This window comes from Lygodium microphyllum, chromosome 1 (genome assembly GCF_053477565.2).
Source record: "Lygodium microphyllum isolate KBCC chromosome 1, Lygodium_microphyllum_v1.1.10, whole genome shotgun sequence".
Taxonomy (NCBI): Eukaryota; Viridiplantae; Streptophyta; class Polypodiopsida; order Schizaeales; family Lygodiaceae; genus Lygodium; species Lygodium microphyllum.
In genome coordinates, this window is record NC_141135.1 from 71,353,026 (window position 1) to 71,372,029 (window position 19,004).

At 42.5% G+C, this 19,004-nt stretch overlaps 1 protein-coding gene across 2 annotated transcripts in view; it reads right to left on the reverse strand.

Annotated features, from left to right (window-relative positions):
- Positions 1-232: 232 nt before the first annotated feature.
- LOC148041245 (DEAD-box ATP-dependent RNA helicase 20-like) overlaps positions 233-19,004 on the reverse strand; it is a 45,023-nt gene continuing 26,251 nt past the window's right edge. The window contains exons 2-14 of one of the 2 annotated variants that reach the window (XM_087678397.1): positions 4,906-4,998; positions 4,579-4,743; positions 4,389-4,484; positions 3,267-3,341; positions 2,993-3,154; positions 2,811-2,891; positions 2,608-2,706; positions 2,126-2,221; positions 1,920-2,051; positions 1,359-1,433; positions 1,121-1,210; positions 970-1,044; positions 233-886 (exon numbers count right to left, since the gene is read on the reverse strand). In XM_087678397.1, coding sequence (XP_087534523.1) covers positions 704-886; positions 970-1,044; positions 1,121-1,210; positions 1,359-1,433; positions 1,920-2,051; positions 2,126-2,221; positions 2,608-2,706; positions 2,811-2,891; positions 2,993-3,154; positions 3,267-3,341; positions 4,389-4,484; positions 4,579-4,743; positions 4,906-4,998 — 1,422 coding nt within the window. In that variant the 3' untranslated portion in view covers positions 233-703. Of the gene's footprint in view, positions 887-969; positions 1,045-1,120; positions 1,277-1,358; positions 1,434-1,919; positions 2,052-2,125; positions 2,222-2,607; positions 2,707-2,810; positions 2,892-2,992; positions 3,155-3,266; positions 3,342-4,388; positions 4,485-4,578; positions 4,744-4,905; positions 4,999-19,004 lie in introns of those variants that run through there. The other variant, XM_087678407.1, reaches the window with a different exon arrangement.

The window sequence follows — 19,004 nt, forward strand, 5'->3', positions numbered from 1 at the left end:
TCATCTGGACTCATGTGCACCCAAACCCAATAATACCAACAATTGTGATATCATGACAGCCTCGCATGCTTATTAAGCATCTTGCCCGAACATGAAACATGGCCCTCAATGCATGCCCAAAATATTCAAAGCACAACCATACAATAGCCCTACCGGATCTATAAGCCCCGCAAGCAATTTTATGGGTAACACAAGGGTAGACACCTGCCTGGGCTTCTGCAGTGATAAACACTTGTCTGGAATATGGATATCCCCAGCATGGGGGACTGGATAACCATGGGTCAGAACCAAATGCCAATTGTGCATTTAGTTTTGACATACAATCACAATCCAATAGCTGCAGTCAGATGGAAGAAAATGTGTATGTCAAAAGTCCTTGTGCACTCTTATAATAAATCACAATTTCATTGCAGAATGCAGGAAATTACAATTTTGGACCTTGAAATCAGCAGCTTGCTCTATATCTTCTCTAACTCAAAATCCTCACAAATCTACTGAAAATGGAAAACTAAATTTCTTTCCATAATCAGCCATAGCCGCTAGCACTGATCATACCAATTCCTGGGTGCCCTGGCCCATCTTCCACACACAAGTGATTCAGCAAAATTCACAGGCTCGTTGATTTAATATGGCTACAAAAATGACAGACCTCTACATGATGCACCTTGTCTCACAGTATCAGCAAGACTTTTTCAAACATTTATCAATCATCCCAGGCATCATCAGCAGCTCCCTCTGGTTTCTTTGGGTCCACAGGTATTACAAGCATATGCTTGTACTTGTCTTCAACCCTAACTGTCGTGTTGCCTATCTGCCCAATTCCAGTTGTCCCAAGCCTACCTTCTCTAAACGCTGCTGCTTGCTCCCTCTCCTTCTTGCGTGCAGCCTGCACATAAACTGCATTAATCTTGGAAAATTCTATGTTCACTCGTTATTAAAATATCACCCAAGGTAAGAAGTAAGACTTACCCTTCCCGTTGCAAATGCCATTGTGTTTCCAGCTTCTGCTTCCGTTATTGCCTTTCGAATTTGAGCAACAAGAAACTGGTAGGGAAAGCTAATTAGTAAGGTTAAAATTTGCAAGTTAAAAAACTTAACTAGAACACAGACTAGCACTTACTGCATCACGATCCATAAAGAAGGAAGTTGCACGTCCAGTTGCACCAGCTCGTCCCGTTCTCCCTATCCTGTGCACATAGTCCTCCATAGTCTACCCATATATACACAGCAATGAGTCAATGGTCTCTCACAAACACACTTCACCAAGATTCTTCCACTGTACAAAAAGGTAAGCATTAGCCTGCAAAATGTATATGGGACAGGGATTTTACTATCTGTGGGTGACAGTTAAAATGTACCTTAGGAAGATCCAAGTTAACAACATGTGCTACTCCACTGACATCAAGACCTCGTGATGCAACATCAGTAGCCACCTGTAAGAAATGAATATGATGGAACATATTTAGATACATAGGTCCAAGTAGTTGTTTTAACAATTTTGCAGTTCAGTCTTTCACAATTCTTGAAGTCTTTCATCCAAAAGCTATGCCCTTACAATTTTTTCTGACAAAACAAAATAACAATAGAATAGACAACAACTTGAAGAACTCTAAAATAAATCATTATTGGTATTAAGTAAACAAGTGCATATGGCTTTGAACAAAAGATGGTATCTCCTGACGGCTCTGAAGGGATCTAAAACTAAATGCAAAATGCAGAAAATAAACTTCTATGAATAAACATGATATCAAAAACAGCTCATAGTAAACAAGACAGCATAGAAAAGTCAAGTCTTTGATGTATGAACTGCAGATTAAAGGACTCTTTGCATGGTGAGTCATAGACCTGCAGTAAGATTTATTGGTGACATCACCTATCAATAACCTTGGTAACAGAAATAGTAAGAATTAAAATAGTACCAGGATGGAAATGCTTCCTTTCCTGAAATCTCGCAGTGCTGCTTCCCGCTCAGCTTGGCTTCTTCCACCATGCAGAGCAGCAGCTTTGAGACCTTGTGCTACTAAAGCATCCGAAATCTCATCACATCGTGTCTACAGGAAAAAGAACATTTAGTACACAAACCACCTATAAACAAGGGCAAGCAAAGAATTTAAGTTGCACCAACCTTTCGTTCCACAAAGACTATCGTAAGTGGAGCAGGGTGACCAGCTCGTTCTGACTGACTGGACTCCTCAACAAGGAGGGCCAGTAACTGGTCTATCTGTAGCAACCAAATAAGCATTGTAATACAAATAGAACCTTAGAAAATATTCCCCAGTTTTTGAAACAAAAGAGACTACCCAAATAAAAAGCTTTTGCTTTACAAATTTACCTAGGGACTAAAGAAATCTAGAAGCATGAACAAAAAACGAATTATGATCTCCCTCTTGCCTTTCCATGGACCATAATTATACCCATAACTAAACACAGTAAAAACCTTGCTCTTGTTACAGGCACTAAGGAATGCTTTTATAACACAGTCCACAGCACCAGTTCACCTTAACGACAATAAACATTTGCAAGGAAAGGCAAGCCATGAGCCTGCATTATAAATTTAGCACAACCCTGATACACACAAGGCTTTATTAAAAGGTTATTGTGGTTTACCTTCTCATCATCTGAGACTTTGTTTAAAGTCTGTAAAACATTTGCAGTTGGACTACTAACTTTTCCAACTTTCACACGAACTGGACTGCTCAGATACTCCTGTTGGATGCCCCTCAAAAACAGAATTCACAATAGTGACATCAGTTTGGCAGACACTAGCTGCAATTATAAATTATGTTGAACACTTGAAATATTTTGAATACCTGAGCCAAGGCTTCAATCTCTTCCGGCATGGTTGCACTAAAAAGAAGTGTTTGATGCTTTTTAGGGAGGTTCTTCATAACCTTCAAGGGAAAAAAAAACAGTAGGTGGAAGTGAAGCCACTCATTAGCTGCTGGAATCAACCATAGTCATGAGTTTGTAGACCAGCTGTTCAACACTTTACCTCGCGGATTTGCGGCTCAAAGCCCATATCAAGCATTCTATCTGCTTCATCAAGAACAACATAGGATACTCTTGACAGGGAGCTATTCCCTTGCTGAAGGTGGTCTATGAATCTTCCAGGTGTAGCAACCACAACTTCTACTCCAGAGCGTAGCTCAGATCTCTACAACCGCAGATTGCATGCTTTAATTGTGAGGTTCCTCGAACAAAAACCATAGAAGCTATCCAATAAGCTAGCAATTACGAATCAACAGGGATAGTTACAAATCTTCTACCTGCTCCCCAATGTTTGTTCCTCCAACCACAATTGCAGTCCTGAAATTGTCAAGGGACCTACTAAAGGCCTTCACCTGCATCCACAAGAAAACAGAAAATTGAAGATGATGCTTAAAATCTCCTCCCTGTCCCATGCCCCTTCATCTTAAACCAGTTTAGACCCACTTACAGTAAAAAGACAGCAAATATAAGATTCTGTTACACTTAACAACATAGAAATGAGCTCTATTGGCTAGGGTAACACTGAACAATACAAGTCAAGGAACACTTCTCAAGCTGATGATATAATTTCATCATGAACCAAAGTGCAACTTTGTGAGATGGTAATTTAACCTGAGGCTGCTCTAGCAATCAGAGGACCCAGTGTCACATACTACTAGGAAAGTTTAGAGATATCAGTGATCAGCCATTAGCCTTCCCCAATCCCTCCCCTCCACCCCACATCTCACCTCTTTCCCACTACCTCCCATACTCAACCCCACCCCATCTATCTAATGTCCCTCATTCCATCCTCCATCCTCAATTCTCTTCAATACCAAGAATGAGCCCCCACCCCCCGGGAACCAGAGTGATGCCCCTCATTCTTCACCCTCCATCCTCATCAATACCAACAGAATTACAGATGTACGCACCCAAGATCCACAAGTGGAACACTTCATATATGGCCACCAAGCCCTCGGCACTTTTGCCATAATATTCAAGCTGTAGCCATAATATTCAAACTGTACATAAATGGAGGGTCCTTAACCTTTAAAAAACTCCCATATCGGACCTGATGCATGCTGATCATTACCTGTAATGGCTATTAAAGACATGATGCCTACAATATACGGTGCTGTATTTGAGTCAAAGATCAGAGCATATTGAGAAATCATGGGGGCACAACACAAAGGAAAGTGGCATGTGTTCAAATAGGCAATTGACTCACCTGCAACCAACATACATAATAGTATATCATCACAAAAGTTAAGCCACGTGTAAGGAACACATCAGATCGTGCCCGTTATTCACAATGAAAAAGATGGTCACAAATCTCGTATAGTCACATGAAGCAGGATGTTGCCAAACATATAGCATGCCAGTAGATATATGCGCACAACTGAATACATACAAATACAGACCTCTGTCTCAATTTGTTGAGCTAGCTCCCTTGTTGGAGCCAGAACCAAAGCCAAAGGTCCATCACCATGTCGTACAGCAGGCTGTGCCAGACAATGCTGCAAAACACCCAAAGGTTTTACACGCAACATGTGTGTCTTGAATCTAAAGAAAAACATATGTTCTCAAGGAAGATTGATCAAACCAGCTCACTTGAATCATAGGAATAGAGAAAGCTGCAGTTTTTCCACTTCCTGTCTCAGCACAGCCAAGTAAATCTCTTCCACATAAAGCAACGGGCATTGCTTGGGCCTGGATTGGCGTAGGTGTGGTATATTGGTGGAACGCAATATCCTTCATTATACTTGGATGCAGGCACTAAAAAATCAGAACAACTTGTCACTATAGTTCCATGCTCCGAAGTTTACAGAGGTACAGAAATTGAAGGTCAGAAACAAATTCAGTTTGATCATACAGCTAATATTGACAACAATTGAATGAGCCATCCGGATTAAAGCAACTACTTGCTGATGCACAAACCATGTCCTCAAATGTTTCGACTGGAGCTGGTGCTAGCGCTGTTCCTGGTGTAATCTCCACATCCACATTCAAACGATCTCTAACTTCAGCGATCTGGCATAGAAAGACAAACTTGATTAGCAATTGACCAAAAAACCCTGTTACCATCAGAATTCCTCTGCGCACAATCATTAAGTAGACCATGACATTGTGACAAACAGAGAAATCCTTTCAATAGACCGTGACAATCCCACTGTCTTCTTACTCTGGGAATGTTACTGGAGGGGAAGTTCTAATAAAGTAAACTTTTATCTCCTTTCAGCGAAGTGATTTTGTTTACCTCCCGCTTTGTCATTCTAATCCTTTGCCTCTCCACCAATCTTCATGCCTATCAATTCCTAGCTTTTCAGCTGTCAAGTATTTGAATGGCATTGTGCATCTCTATCAACAACATTTTCCTCTCTTTTCGCCTCCTTAAAATGTTTGAAAGGGATCATATAACAATTTTTGTGATATATATGGCATTGTGCATCTCCATCAACAACATTTTCCTCGTCTCCTTAAAATGTTTGAAAGGGGTCATGTAACAATTTTTGTGATATACACAGAGCTTGCACTCAGTCTTCACTACGGCACTCTTGAGGAAGACTGAAGTGATTTGACTTGACCATACAACAACAAAGGAACAGATGATGGGATTGGACCTACCATACACAAAATTCAATGCAAGAAATTCCCTAAAAAATGAACATAGATTGTTTAAGTTGTTGAGGACTGCTAAACTGCTGTTACACTTGGAGTGCAGATATAAATGTATAGAATGCAGCAAGTAAACAATGCCCAGTACTTTCAGGTGTGATCGTGCCATGCAGCAATCATAACATATTATATGGATGCTTAACAAGTAAAATGCAGGAATGTTGATACTACAATCAAGAAATTCCCTAAAAAATGAACACAGATTGTTTAAGTTGATGAGGACTGCTAAACAGCTCTTACACTTGGAGTGCAGATATAAATGTATAGAATGCAGCAAGTAAACAATGCCCGTTACTTTCAGGTGTGTTCATGCCATGCAACAATCATAACATATTATATGGATGCTTAACAAGTAAAATGCAGGAATGTTGATACTGTTGAGAAACCCTTCACTTGCAATTTGCGTTTTTGCGTTTCTACGTTTTACGTTTAGGGTTTGCAGCCCCAAAAAGGGGTGCCATCCTAGACTAACTGTGGTTATTTATAGGCCACTCTCCCATTCATTCCTCACGGCTGATTCATTCAGTCCATCACCTCTTGTCTCCAGCCTCTCCACTACCCTCACACCCCTTCAGGAGGACATTGCGGTTCGTGGTTCGTGGCTGTCTTCATCATCTTCCTTGTGCTACGGCACCCTTGTTCCCTTGTATCACATTCACTCCATGATTCAGAACTTCATCATTCCATTCATCAGAGTTTCTTCTCTCTTCTCTTCTCTTCTCCATGTTTGCCGAGTTCACTCCGTGTTCCTCCCCGCCAACCCTACTGTCTCACTGGTACGTCATCTTTTGACATGGTATCAGAGCTAGATCTGCTCACCTAGCAGCGAAGATCCTCCACTCCAATGAAGGCAAAGACCGGTGGCGAGTTCGGCATCCACTTCTCTTCTTCTTTCGCTGTATCAAAATCTCTTTTTTGCAGATTTCAAGTGTTTCAGCTTGCTGCCCACATCCCATTTGCGGAGGATATCTCAGCTGAAGCTGTCCATTACTGTCTCCATCAGTTGGCGCCTAATTTCCAGCCCTCTTCACGCAGTTTGGAGCTGATTTCAATCAGGCGACTGCTGCTCCCGTGCAAACCTGCTGCCGTACAGCTTGCCACGTCATCACAGTCATGCTGCCTACGTTTTCAGTCTTTCTCTCTCCTGCAAGCTGTCCTGCCTGCATTTTTAGTCTTTCTCTCACCTGCTACCTACGTTTTTACTCTCTCTCTCACCTGTTGTCTACATTTTTAGTCTTTCTCTCTCCTGCAGGCTGTCCTGCCTGCGTTTTTAGTATTTCTCTCTCCTCACCTACGTTTTTCTACTGGTTACAACCTCTAACTGCTGGTCACATCCTCCTCCCACTGGCAGCTCACTTTCAGCCCTTCCACTACCCTCCCACCCCTTGAGGCAGACATTGCGGTTCGTGCTTCACACTACCCTCACACCCCTTGAGGCAAACATTGCGGTTCGTGGTTCATGGTGGCTGACCTCTTCCTTCTTCAGCAAGGCACACTGGTATCCATGGTTTCTTTACCAACAGATGTCCAGACTGCTGGGTACTCTTACTGTGGCATCACCGGACACACCACCAATGCTTGCCGACTTAGACCTTTGCTCCCCACCCCTCTAGAGTACATGCGTCTTCCACCAGGCACTCCTTGTGCTACCTCTCCTTTCTAGGCCACAGAGATTGTTCTGCATCGGCTATCAGAGTACTATGCTCAAAGCTATAAGACGCATCCGATGCGCACTAAGTCCTTTCAAGCACATGGAGAATCGATTGGCGCTACGACCTCCTGGAGATCGTCGCAATGCCAGCGGCAATCTTCTCTCACTTATTTTCAAGTATTGTGGCTTCCGCAACTTACAGATTTGCAGTCCGCTCCATCGAGAGATAGTGATTGTTTGATATTGTTTCCTCATCAATCCGCTCCTTCGAGAGAGAGTGGCTGCTCGACTCCTTCCTCTTCTTCGGCTACCTAGTCCGCTCCACTAAGAGACAGCAACTATTGCCCACCTCTTGCTCATTCTGAGCCCCACCCTTCCCTACCCTCGACTACTCAGGTTTGAGAGACTACCTTTGGGAGCTCTTCGGCACCCCAGATACCTTCTTCAGCACGACCGGCAGCACTTCCTTCGTCATCAGACATTTCGGAGTCCGTGATCCATGAGTTTTTAGATTCTCTATCTACTTCAGAGGGGGATTCAAAGGGGGATGCTATTTCTTTGCCCTCAAAGGGAGCATCTACTTCTTCTTCGACTTCAGCGGGGGCCCCTCCACCTCCCCCCTCAGAGGGAAAACCTACTCCACATGAAGTTCTTCACCGATCCTCTACTTTCTTGGGGTGGCTGTCTTCGACCAGTCATCTCTTTTACTAATACCCAAGATCTTCAGGTACCACCTAGATCGGGACCTCGGAGGTTCAACCATGACTTGGTGACGAGGCCTTCGTATTCCTTCCAGCATGGATACCCAGAGCTAGTGGCTTCTCTCCCAAACTTGAGTTTTGGATTCTCCAATTCACTCTGTCTACTATTCTTTACTACAAATTTCCTTTTCGGTGAAAATCTTGGATCTTAGGAATCCTCTACATCTTCTTCCTCCTCTCCTCTTCTTGCCTTGGTCACTTGGTTAGCATGGAGCCACCTCCCAAGATCGAATACGGGCATATTCTTATGGTTCTTGGCACCACACAAAGTCTGACATTCCTCCTGTGCATTGCATGTTTTTATCATCTTTGTACTAGGGCACTCGGGCAAGTGAACAATTTTCCCACGAGAGACACTGTCCAAGTGGCACCTACTGCATAAGAATTGCATCTCCACCTCCCTCTTCTCTTGTTCCCCTTCTTGGGCTTGAGAGGGGGTGTTGAGAAACCCTTCACCTGCAATTTGCATTTTTGCGTTTTTGTGTTTTGTGTTTAGGGTTTGCAGCCCCAAGAAGGGGCGCCATCCTAGACTGACTGTGCCTATTTATAAGCCACTCTCTCATTCATTCCTCACGGCTGATTCATTCAATCCATCACCTCTTCTCTCCAACCTCTCCACTACCCTCACACCCCTTCAGGAGGACATTGCGGTTCGTGGTTCGTGGCTGTCTTCATCATTTTTCTTGTGCTACGGCACCCTTGTTCCCTTGTATCACATTCACTCCATGATTCGGAACTTCATCATTCCATTCATTAGAGTTTCCTCTCTCTTCTCTTCTCTTCTCCATGTTTGCCGAGCTCACTCCGTGTTCCTCCCTACCAACCCTACTGTCTCACTGGTACGTCATCTTTTGACATACAATCTGTGAAAGCACGAAGATTGCATGTTCTTAAAGTAAGTTTGAAGGCCCTCAAACTGCCACGCTAATGCTGCCATGGGTCTTCAAATATTATACACACAGCACTCCCTTTGTGCAACTCTATCAAGTCCAAACTTTCACAAATCAAAAGAGAGAACCTTGGGAAGAATACAAGACCCTCGACGTTAATCTCCCGAGACTCAAGTGTTTGAATCTATCTAAGAAATCTCTTGTTTTTGTCAATTAAGGAACAAATTGTGCACAAGAGTTATCCTCACTCCATTGTCCACATTGTGTAGTGGAATATAGGTAGCTTAGCCTAATATCACCCTTTTAAATGTGCGAGCCAATCTTCAATCTACAATTTGTCTCCATCAAGTTTCTCTAAACTATTGTCTCTAAACTGTTGTTTTTATGTGTTTTAAGTTAATGTACACATGGGTGTATTTCTATTATTAATTTCCTTGCCAAAAGTCTCATTGATATTAATTTATGGGCACCAATATATATGAAATTCAGCATTAACAGCATGGTTCACCCAATCTGCCACATGTGAAACCTAAAGTGAGGCTTTCAATGATTATTGTAGAATGTTCCCACTTGCATAATCCTGTGTCAAAAGTTGTTTCTTTGAACAACTAAAGTGAAAAAAGAGCAGGTTTCCCAAGATAATTTTCCAGTTCTTAGGTTGCTTTTCTATGAAGCTGAACCAGTTACCATAATTCTGATGACCTAGGTACTCTTGAATGTTCCACTGCTTTCAAGAGACTTCAGGGAGGTTTTCTGATCTTGGACAGTCTTTAACATAATATATTTTCCATTCTTGGCTGCAACTCAAATCTCTTTCAGTCCAATGACACAATATCTCTAGAATAAAGAAGCAATCATAAGCATGAACCAATTATAACCAATAGTTGTGTGCATTCTTTGTTGTCTCAAGCAATCTAAATCCATTGCAAGGTACAATTCCCAATCAAATTGTCTTTGCTAAAGAAATTTGACAGAGAACTACACAGTATCTTGATTGAGAACCTTGATAAAGAGCCTCTCCTCATTCATAGGGGGGATCCCACCTTCACCACACTTGAGTCTCTGCTATCCAAATGTTTTGCTTTCAAATGATTATTGGCTAAAACTGACTTACAATTTGAAGCGATTGGTTGATTATGCGACTACAAGTACTGCATGTGTTACCCAAACCTTGCCATGTTACAATCGCAACACAACAGTAAAGAGGACAAAAAACAATCAACCAGTAGACTGTTCAAACAACCCCCAACTGCTTCAACTTGAGAACTCGATGGAACAAGTAAAGTGGTGTCTCTCAAAGACTGGGAAACATCTCATAAGAACTGAAACGGGACCAATTGGTAGCAGATGAGCTCCTCACAATCCTATGAATTACCCAAGCCCCTCTGAAGCTGAAGGGCCATAATTGGGTAAGACCATCATCTACTTGGCGAAGATAGCCCTTGTACCAAGTTGGGTAAGACCATAATTGGAGAGGAGAAGGAAGGCCAAATCAAGGACATGTAGAACTACCACTACGACAATCAAATGAGGATGGTTGAGATGTAACGGCATGGTACCCAAGCCCCACACCACTCATAAGCATGGATGTAATATCACTTATTGCAACGAAACCCTCTTGAAAATGGAAATCCTAAAACAATATACAATGACTCTGTCAAGGAACCACCATTCAAGTTAGCCTAAGGGATCAAGAGTCAACCATTTCCCAAAGAGCCGAACAAATTCAGCCAAGCCACCAAAGAACACAGTGACCCTATCTACATCGATCACCATCATTGATTGGGCATCAAGATCACTACAAAAGAAGCACGATACCATCTCACCGGATAGCATAGAGATAGAACCACCAAAGCAACTAGAAAGCAGCCAGCAAGAGAACTCAATGAAGTATGTCAAAAAACCACCATCCTCCAAAGACATCTCGAGGCACAAGAGATGTGGAGAGAATCTACAAAGCTTGAAACATGGTCAAAGCAGAATATGAAGAACCTGCAACTTCGAACTCAAAGACCAAGCATCTTCCAGGCTTCAAAAGAATGCAATGGAAGATCAAGGTTAGGCCATGGTGAAGAAATCTTAAGCCACCAAGATGGAAAATTCTGAAAAAGGATCAATGATATGCAAAATGATGATAACGAATAAAGAGAGTAAGAGATGTCTGTGTTACTCATGAACAATCAAGAGTTCCACACTTCACAACACAGTTCAAACACACAAGCAATAGAAAAACATAAAGATGGGAGCAGAAGTGAAGTGAGTGTGTGAACCATTTGCCAAGTAGATGAACAGATTTGGCCAAGCCACCAAAGAACACAGTGACCCTATCTACATCAATCACCACCGTTGATTGAGTAACAAGATCCCCACAAAAGAAGCATGACACCATTTCACCGGATAGCATAGACATAGAACCACAAACTAGAAAGCAGCCACTAGGAGAACTCAATGAAGCATGTCACAAAACCATCATCCTCCAAAGACATCTCTAGAGGCACTAGAGATGTGAAGGGAATCTACGAAGCTTGGAACATGGTCGAAGCAAAAGATGAACCTGCAACTTCGAACCAAAGACCAAGCGTCCTCCAAGCTTGAAAAAAAAGCCATAGAAAATCAAGGTTAGGCCATGGTGAAGAAATCTTAAGCCACTAAGATGGAAAAGTCTGAAAAAGGATCAATGATATGCAAAATGATGACATCGAATAGAGAGAGTAAGAGATACTTAGGTTACTCATGATCAATTAGCCCAAACAATCAAGAGTTCCAAACTTCACAACACAGTTCAAACACACAAGCAATAGAAAAACATACAGATGGGAGCAGAAGTGAAGAGAGTGTGTAAATCACAACCACCAACACAATAGACCCTCTGTATAGTAACTAGTTGAACAATGCAAAGCGCAAAACACAAAATGCAAAACACAAAAAGCATGCATATAATCAGATTAGGAAAAACCCAAACTTTACCATAATCTGAAGGAGTCAACTGGCAAACACAAGATCTTAGAGAGGTGCAACAGCATGGCAATAGGCAGATCAAATTAGGAACAACAAAAACTTTACCACTATACGAAGGAGTCAACTAGCAAACACAAGATCTTAGAGAGGTGCAACAGTATGGCAATAGGCAGATCAGCCTTGAAAAGGCACTAACAGTAGTCAAAAGTTAGGTTGCAACCATCTTCAGAGCAGAGAAAACAGATCGGCCAACTGTATACCAGGTTGCCAGCAATAAACAAAGGGGCAAAGACAGCAATCGCAAAGTTCTAGAGCTGCAGCAATGAAAGAGGCAAATTTCAGCAGCTCGGATCGGCAGGAAAATAGGTCACCCAATATGCGACACATTTGAGAGCAATGAAAGTGGAAGAATCACAACTACTAAACACCAAGAAGAATGAATAGTAAAAGAGAGAACACAAGAACCCCAACAATGAACAAGTCGGTATGGAATCTATAACACAATACAACAGATGTACCGTGCCATAAGTGAATGGCACCACGTGTGATGAACAGCAGTAACTCCAAACTCCCTCTCTCCAACTTGATGTGATCTGATGTAACAAGAATGGAGTGGGCACAATTAGACTCTAAGACAAGACCTAAGACAAATGAGCTAGCCCTCAATGGGTGCCCAACTACCCATAAAGGCGCACAATACAAAGCCTAATAAAGAGCCTAGCATCCATGAAATGTACACCATTAACAAATTTTCTTTTCTTTCCTTTCTTCTTCTTCTTTTGTCCTTTCTAAATGGATTAGCTACAAAACCACAATTGGACTTGCTCCATCTAAACATGTTTCCTTGTATGTGTATCTTGCTCCAAGTGTTAGCAGATTAGTCAGCTCAGGGTGAGTCTGTGCTGTAAAGGCTGTGGCCTTTTTATAGTTTTTTTTTGGCATTTTCTGGTGCCCTTTTTAGGGCTAGGGAGCATTTAATGCTGGCCGACTACATTTATTGCTCCCCCCATTTTATGCCTATATATTGTTGGGGCTCCTCCTCCTCTTCTGTACTTCAGTCATCATTTGTGGATTCTTCTAAGGAGAGAGGAGCCGGTGCCAGGATGCCCACACAGCCAGTGATTCACTGTTGTATGCTGTTGTCTCGTGTTTAATATGGATTCCGTTTCTTGGGCATACATCTGAGTTCTCATTTATATTTGTGTTTATGTTTTCTTGTCTTGTGTTTCAGCAATTTATTTCAATATGTTGTTTATGCTTCCATTGCTGCACCACTTCTGACATGGTATCAGTTTTCAGGTTTTGTGTTTCAGCTGTGTTTTATTGCTGTTTTCAGGACTGCTTTACCCCTCTGCTGCCTTGGCGACTGCTGTCAACCTGATTGCAACCAGATTTTGGCTTCCATACTCTGCGTTTTGATCAGCATATGCATCGCCTGCCTGTCCAACACCTCTTGCTGCCTGTGTTTTCCTCATCCAGCTGCTGGCGACAGTTCCCTACACCTGTTTAGGCAGTGTACAGCCTGCGTTTTGCTATTTACAGCACTATTTTGGGCTGGCCGACTGGCAAAACTGGCCGTTTTTGCTGTTTCTAGCAGATTTCCACTGATTTTTTGACTTCGTACAGCAGATTTTGGCTTATTTTGATCAATTTTTGGGTTATACTGCATGTGAACTCTTGCTTTTCGCCGTCTGTGCTCGTGGTTTGACTGTGTTCCCTCTCCCAATCCCTTCTTTTCTCTATTTCTTTTCTAAATCCTCTCCAGTTAGCTCCTCCATGTACATCCACTAATGATAAGCTCCATGGACTTGATTATTACACGTGGAGTGCAGTGATGAAGGGTTGGTTTATTCAGAAGCGGTTATGGTACATGGTTGGCGGAGCTATGGCCCATCCTCAACAACCTTCTCCTGTTCCATCTGATTTTGATGAAGATAATCATGAGAAGGCAGTGCTTACATGGGATTCGGATGATGCCCGTGCTTATTCAGCATTAATTCAATGTATTTCCAAATAAGTCCTACCAGCAGTCACCTCCTGTACGGCAGCTTCAAATGTATGGTCGAAGTTACAGTTGATGTATGAGGCTCCTTCCACCATAAGGGCCGTAACTCTCTATGGCCAGCTCCAGCAACTGAAGTTTGAATCCAAAGATACGATTCAATCCTTTCTACTTTGTGTTACCCAACTCCAAGACCAGCTTCGTACTATGTAGTCTGCCCTATTAGAGGCACATCTTGTTGGTATGGTACTCTACAAGCTTCCTCGGGAGTTTGATGGAGTGGCAAATGCTTTACGGGCGCAAACATCTACAACTCCTGTCAGTTTTCTTTACATGTCCTCCATGCTACTTGAGCATGAGGCTACTTTGCGACTACAAGGGAGGCTTCCATCACATTATGGCGGTTCAGGTGAGGCTCTTGCAGCTTCAAAGAGGGGTTCAAAGATGAAGAAGTCCAAGGCCCAGTGTTATCACCGTGGCAAGAAAGGTCATTTAAGGAAGGACTACAAAGGGTTAGTGGCTTCTCGGAAGAAAAAGGAGCAGAAGACGAAGCGGGATGCGGACTCTTCCGACAAGCCATCGTCTACCTCAGATTCCGATTCCGATCCTCCAACCAAGGTGAAGTCTGAGGTGCGGAAGGGATCCTTTTCTTCGGATCGTGGGAAGGGCTTAGTGGCCCCTTCCTCAACTACTTTCTAGTGGTGGTGATACAGACATCCCTCATGACTCCAATGCCACAGAGGAAGTGTGAGAGGGTGGTAAGATGGGGCAACCGTGCCTCATCTATATCTCTATACAAATGCATAGGATCCAGAGAGTGACATCCCTGACGCATCGACCGACGTCTGGCAGGTACAAATCCTAGAGCTAGGATTGATATCCAGGTTCATGATGGATTGGTTACTTGACCGAGAGCGGGAGGCTTTCGTCTGGAGCTCACACGAGGGGACACTTTGGCAGTTTTGGCCAAAGGCGGGGATTCCATGGTCACAAGTTCAGAGACATGTTTGATAGATTGGTCTTGTATGTCCTGAGTGACATAGGTAACATAACACAGAGAGCTGCTGTGATTCTTCTCTATTTTCAGGTGGTGCTGTTATGCTCGACATCAACATCAGATTGTCTCCGAGGCATCTTGGTGGTGGGCTGGCCACTCACTTCTTGGATATCCATGGTTCGTCTGGTGGTTCTATGTTGTATAGTTTATGATTCCCTATCATTGTACTATTGTATTGTATCAGATCACTCCTGATTTGAGAAAGGGCATTACCAGATTAGTCAGCTCAGGGTGAGTCTGTGCTGCAGAGGCTATGGCCTTTTTATAGTATTTTTTCTGGCATTTTCTGGTGCCCTTTTTAGGGCTAGGAAGCATTTAATACTGGTCGACCAGCATCAAATGCTGGCTGACTACATTTATTGCTCTCCCCATTTTATGCCTATATATTGTTGGGGCACCTCCTCCTCTTCTGTACTTCAGTCATCACTTGTGGATTCTTCTGAGGAGAGGCCTTTTTATAGTATTTTTTCTGGCATTTTTTTGTGCCCTTTTTAGGGCTAGGAAGCATTTAATGCTGGTCGACTGCATTTATTGCTCTCCCCATTTTATGCCTATATATTGTTGGGGCTCCTCCTCTTCTGTACTTCAATCATCATTTGTGGATTCTTCTAAGGACAGAGGAGTCGGTGCCAAGGTGCCCACACAGCGAGTGATTCACTGTCGTATGCTGTTGTCTCGTGTTCGATATGGATTCCGTTTCCCGAGCATACATCTGAGTTCTCATCTGTATTTGTGTTTATTTTTTCTTGTCATGTGTTTCAACAGTTTATTTCAGCATGTTGTTTATGCTTCCATTGTTGCATCATTGCTGACACCAAGATCATCAATACCAACTCCTCCCATGTGATGGTATCTCACATACATGAGAAATCAAGGTTGGTGTAAAAGGCATAATGCTTGGGGGACAAAAGATGTAACAAGAGTGTTGCCACCACATCTTCTAACTAGATAATCTTCTCTCAGGATGCTCCCAAATATCCTCTATCATATTAATGTGATACTTCATTGCGGCGTACTCTACAACAATATCCTGCACAAATGAGGCGATCGGGTATCCCACGGGCAATGGTGACATTATCCGGTGTTGAGCTAAAAGTGCATTAGCTTCACTTAAATAGCCCCAAAGCATACTTAATTAAAGAAGAAACCTTGTTTATTTAAAAAGAAAAGATTTTTCTAGAGAGTGTATGTATCCCATAAGCAAGAAACCCACTTGGAAGAGCCCAAACTTTCTATAAATAGGTATGTTGCCCTCCATTCAACCTTAATCTCGTTTTTGCAGATTTCAGGTATTTCATCTTGCTGCCCACACCCCAACGCGAAGGACATCGCGGTTCAAGCTGGCCATTGCTGCCTACAACAGTCTAGTGCCTATTTCCAGTCTACCACACATTGTTCGGAGCTAATTTGCCGTTGCTGGTTTTTCCTGTGTTTGTTGTTTTCTCTCTCTCCTGCAGCTAGCATTTTCAGTCTCTCTCCTCTCACCTGCGTTTTTAGTCTTTCTCTCTCCTACACTATCGCCTGCATCAGATTCAGCCTTCCTTGGCTGCATTAATTGATGTTCGACATCGGGAGGCTGCCTTCCTACGATTCGGGATCCGTTCGGAGTACGACACATTCTCTAGCTCGTTACCCCTACCTTGATCCTTGAAACACATGAGTTCGAGGTACAATATTCATTTACTACATAGTGTGTTTGTTCCATGAGCATTGTATATTCAATAGTCATATCATTTCATTCATTCTCTGTGTTCATTGTCTCTGAGTTACCCTAACCCTAATTGCATTTTTCTATCAGTCTGTGCTTTGTCGTACGGTATTATTTGTGTTTTTGAGTTAGGGTATTTCTTCACATGATATCAGAGCCAAGTTCTCTGAGAGAAACCTAGGCCTTGGTCTAAAAGACCTACACAAGAAGTAGGAGCAATAGGACAGATGACTTCGAATACTACTTCTGCACCACCTCTCACATCCGAGCTAAATCCATTAAGGAACGAGTCAAAGTGGGCCTCACAGCTTGCTTCACAAGCTCCCGACATGGCCGGACAGACATTGGACTACCATGGAGTTCCACGACCTTACAAGATCACTGCAATTGAGTATGATCTCATTTTGATGCATAGAGCCCAACAGCAGATAGATGGTAAGTCTGAATTTCACCCTTTACATTATGTGCACCGATCTACTAACCATGCAAGAAGGGTGGAATCTCCACTTAGGATTGGCCATCCACAAGTGGAAACTGGCATAGAGTACACTCCATTGCCTTTATACTTATTCTCTCCGGTGCTAGGTATGTCTTACCATTTCAGATTCTGTTATTTATGATTCCCTTCTTCTATTGGTATGGATGATTTTCATAATCAAGAACTTATGCAAAACAATTTATGGTTTATGAGTAACGAGAAAGACAAATATTTCTTTATGAACTCAAGACTACGTAAGCAATTGAAACAAGAAACTGTGAGTAATCCTTCTTCTTCTTTTCCTTCAAACAATTTTGTTTTCAAAGGTTAAAATGAAGTAGGTGCATCTTCATCATCATTATTTCAATTTAATGCATTTAATGGACAAAAGGAACCTATATTATTTCCCACATCTACATCTATCACAAATCCATTTAATCTCCCTCCCATCCTACCCTCTTATTCCACTGCCGCATCCTTTCAGCCTCCATTAAATCCACTACATGTTGCCTCTCATGTAGGATCACATGTGATTTCATTCACCACACAGGGGGGTTCTTCAAACTTAAGACACAACTATTAGGACCTCATTTCTTCCTCATCCCGATGGTGTTCCACCTTTTCCTCACACACTTTCGAGATCATTGCACCCTCGGTATTCCCCCTAATCTCTCCCGAGCGTGGATTAGTTGGTGCCACAGTTTACCTCCATGGCATTACCTAGTGGATCCTCTGGTCATTATGCTATGTCCCAGCCGACATTTAAACAGGGCTTACATGTCCCAATGCCTCCACCTCCATCGGCACCTTATGGAAACATTCATGTTCCAGTGCCTCCGCATCAATCAGCACTCATTGGACACTCGCAGTCTATGTCTACCTATCCACCTCTTCCCCCTCCTCCTTATCAGATACCTCCACCACCACCACCATCTTATCCTCCACATCCATCTTGCCCCACATTCTTGACACCTCATGGTTCTTCCTCATCTTCTTCCAAGCATGCATTCAATGACAAGACTCGTTTTAACAGGTCAAACTTTACAACTTGGTCGAACTTGATGAGACATGTTCTTGACTCACATAACCTATGGGATCTTGTGCAGGGGTTGGAACCCCAACCCAATCCCACACTTGTTCCATACGAGGTCGTCCACTCATGGAAGGCTAGGAATGCCTCCACTATTGTCAAGATGATACACGGCTTATTCAGCATTTTTACTTAGCGTCAGAGCAATGGGCACACTTGACCGACCGCTATGCAGCTTGGGATAAGAACCATCGAATAAATCTTAACCATGAGCTTCAAAACTTCAAAATCTCTGACTGGGGTAACTTAAAAGTCAAGTTGGCTGAGTATCGGTGTCTCCTTGCGAAATTCTCCACTTCAAGGACTCCTAAGTCCTCTAACGATCAGGTCACATTCTTTCTTAACAAGCTGTCACATAAATACTTAAATTTTGTATAGCAAGTGGTTTCTTTGCCCAATTTACCCACATTCTATGAATTTGAATATTAACTATTACATTATCACGACTGTTTGAACAATTTCACATGAATAATCTCGTAAACCTAATAGTTTTCAGCGTTAGAAAGAATTGTCGATTCTTTCTGACTACTTGGCTGTTCCACACGGGTAGAATCATGTTGGGGTACAAACCGATACCCAGAATCGGTAATAAAAAACAAATCAAAATGAAAATTTCTCTTGGTCCAATATCATTTAGGGACAAGTCTAAATGTTACTCATTCTCAAAAGGGGTAGCAAGGGAAGAGTAAACCAAATCAAAATCAAAAGCAAGCAAGGGAATCACAAGGAAACTCCCAGTCTCAACTCAAACCCGAGTAGCAAAATG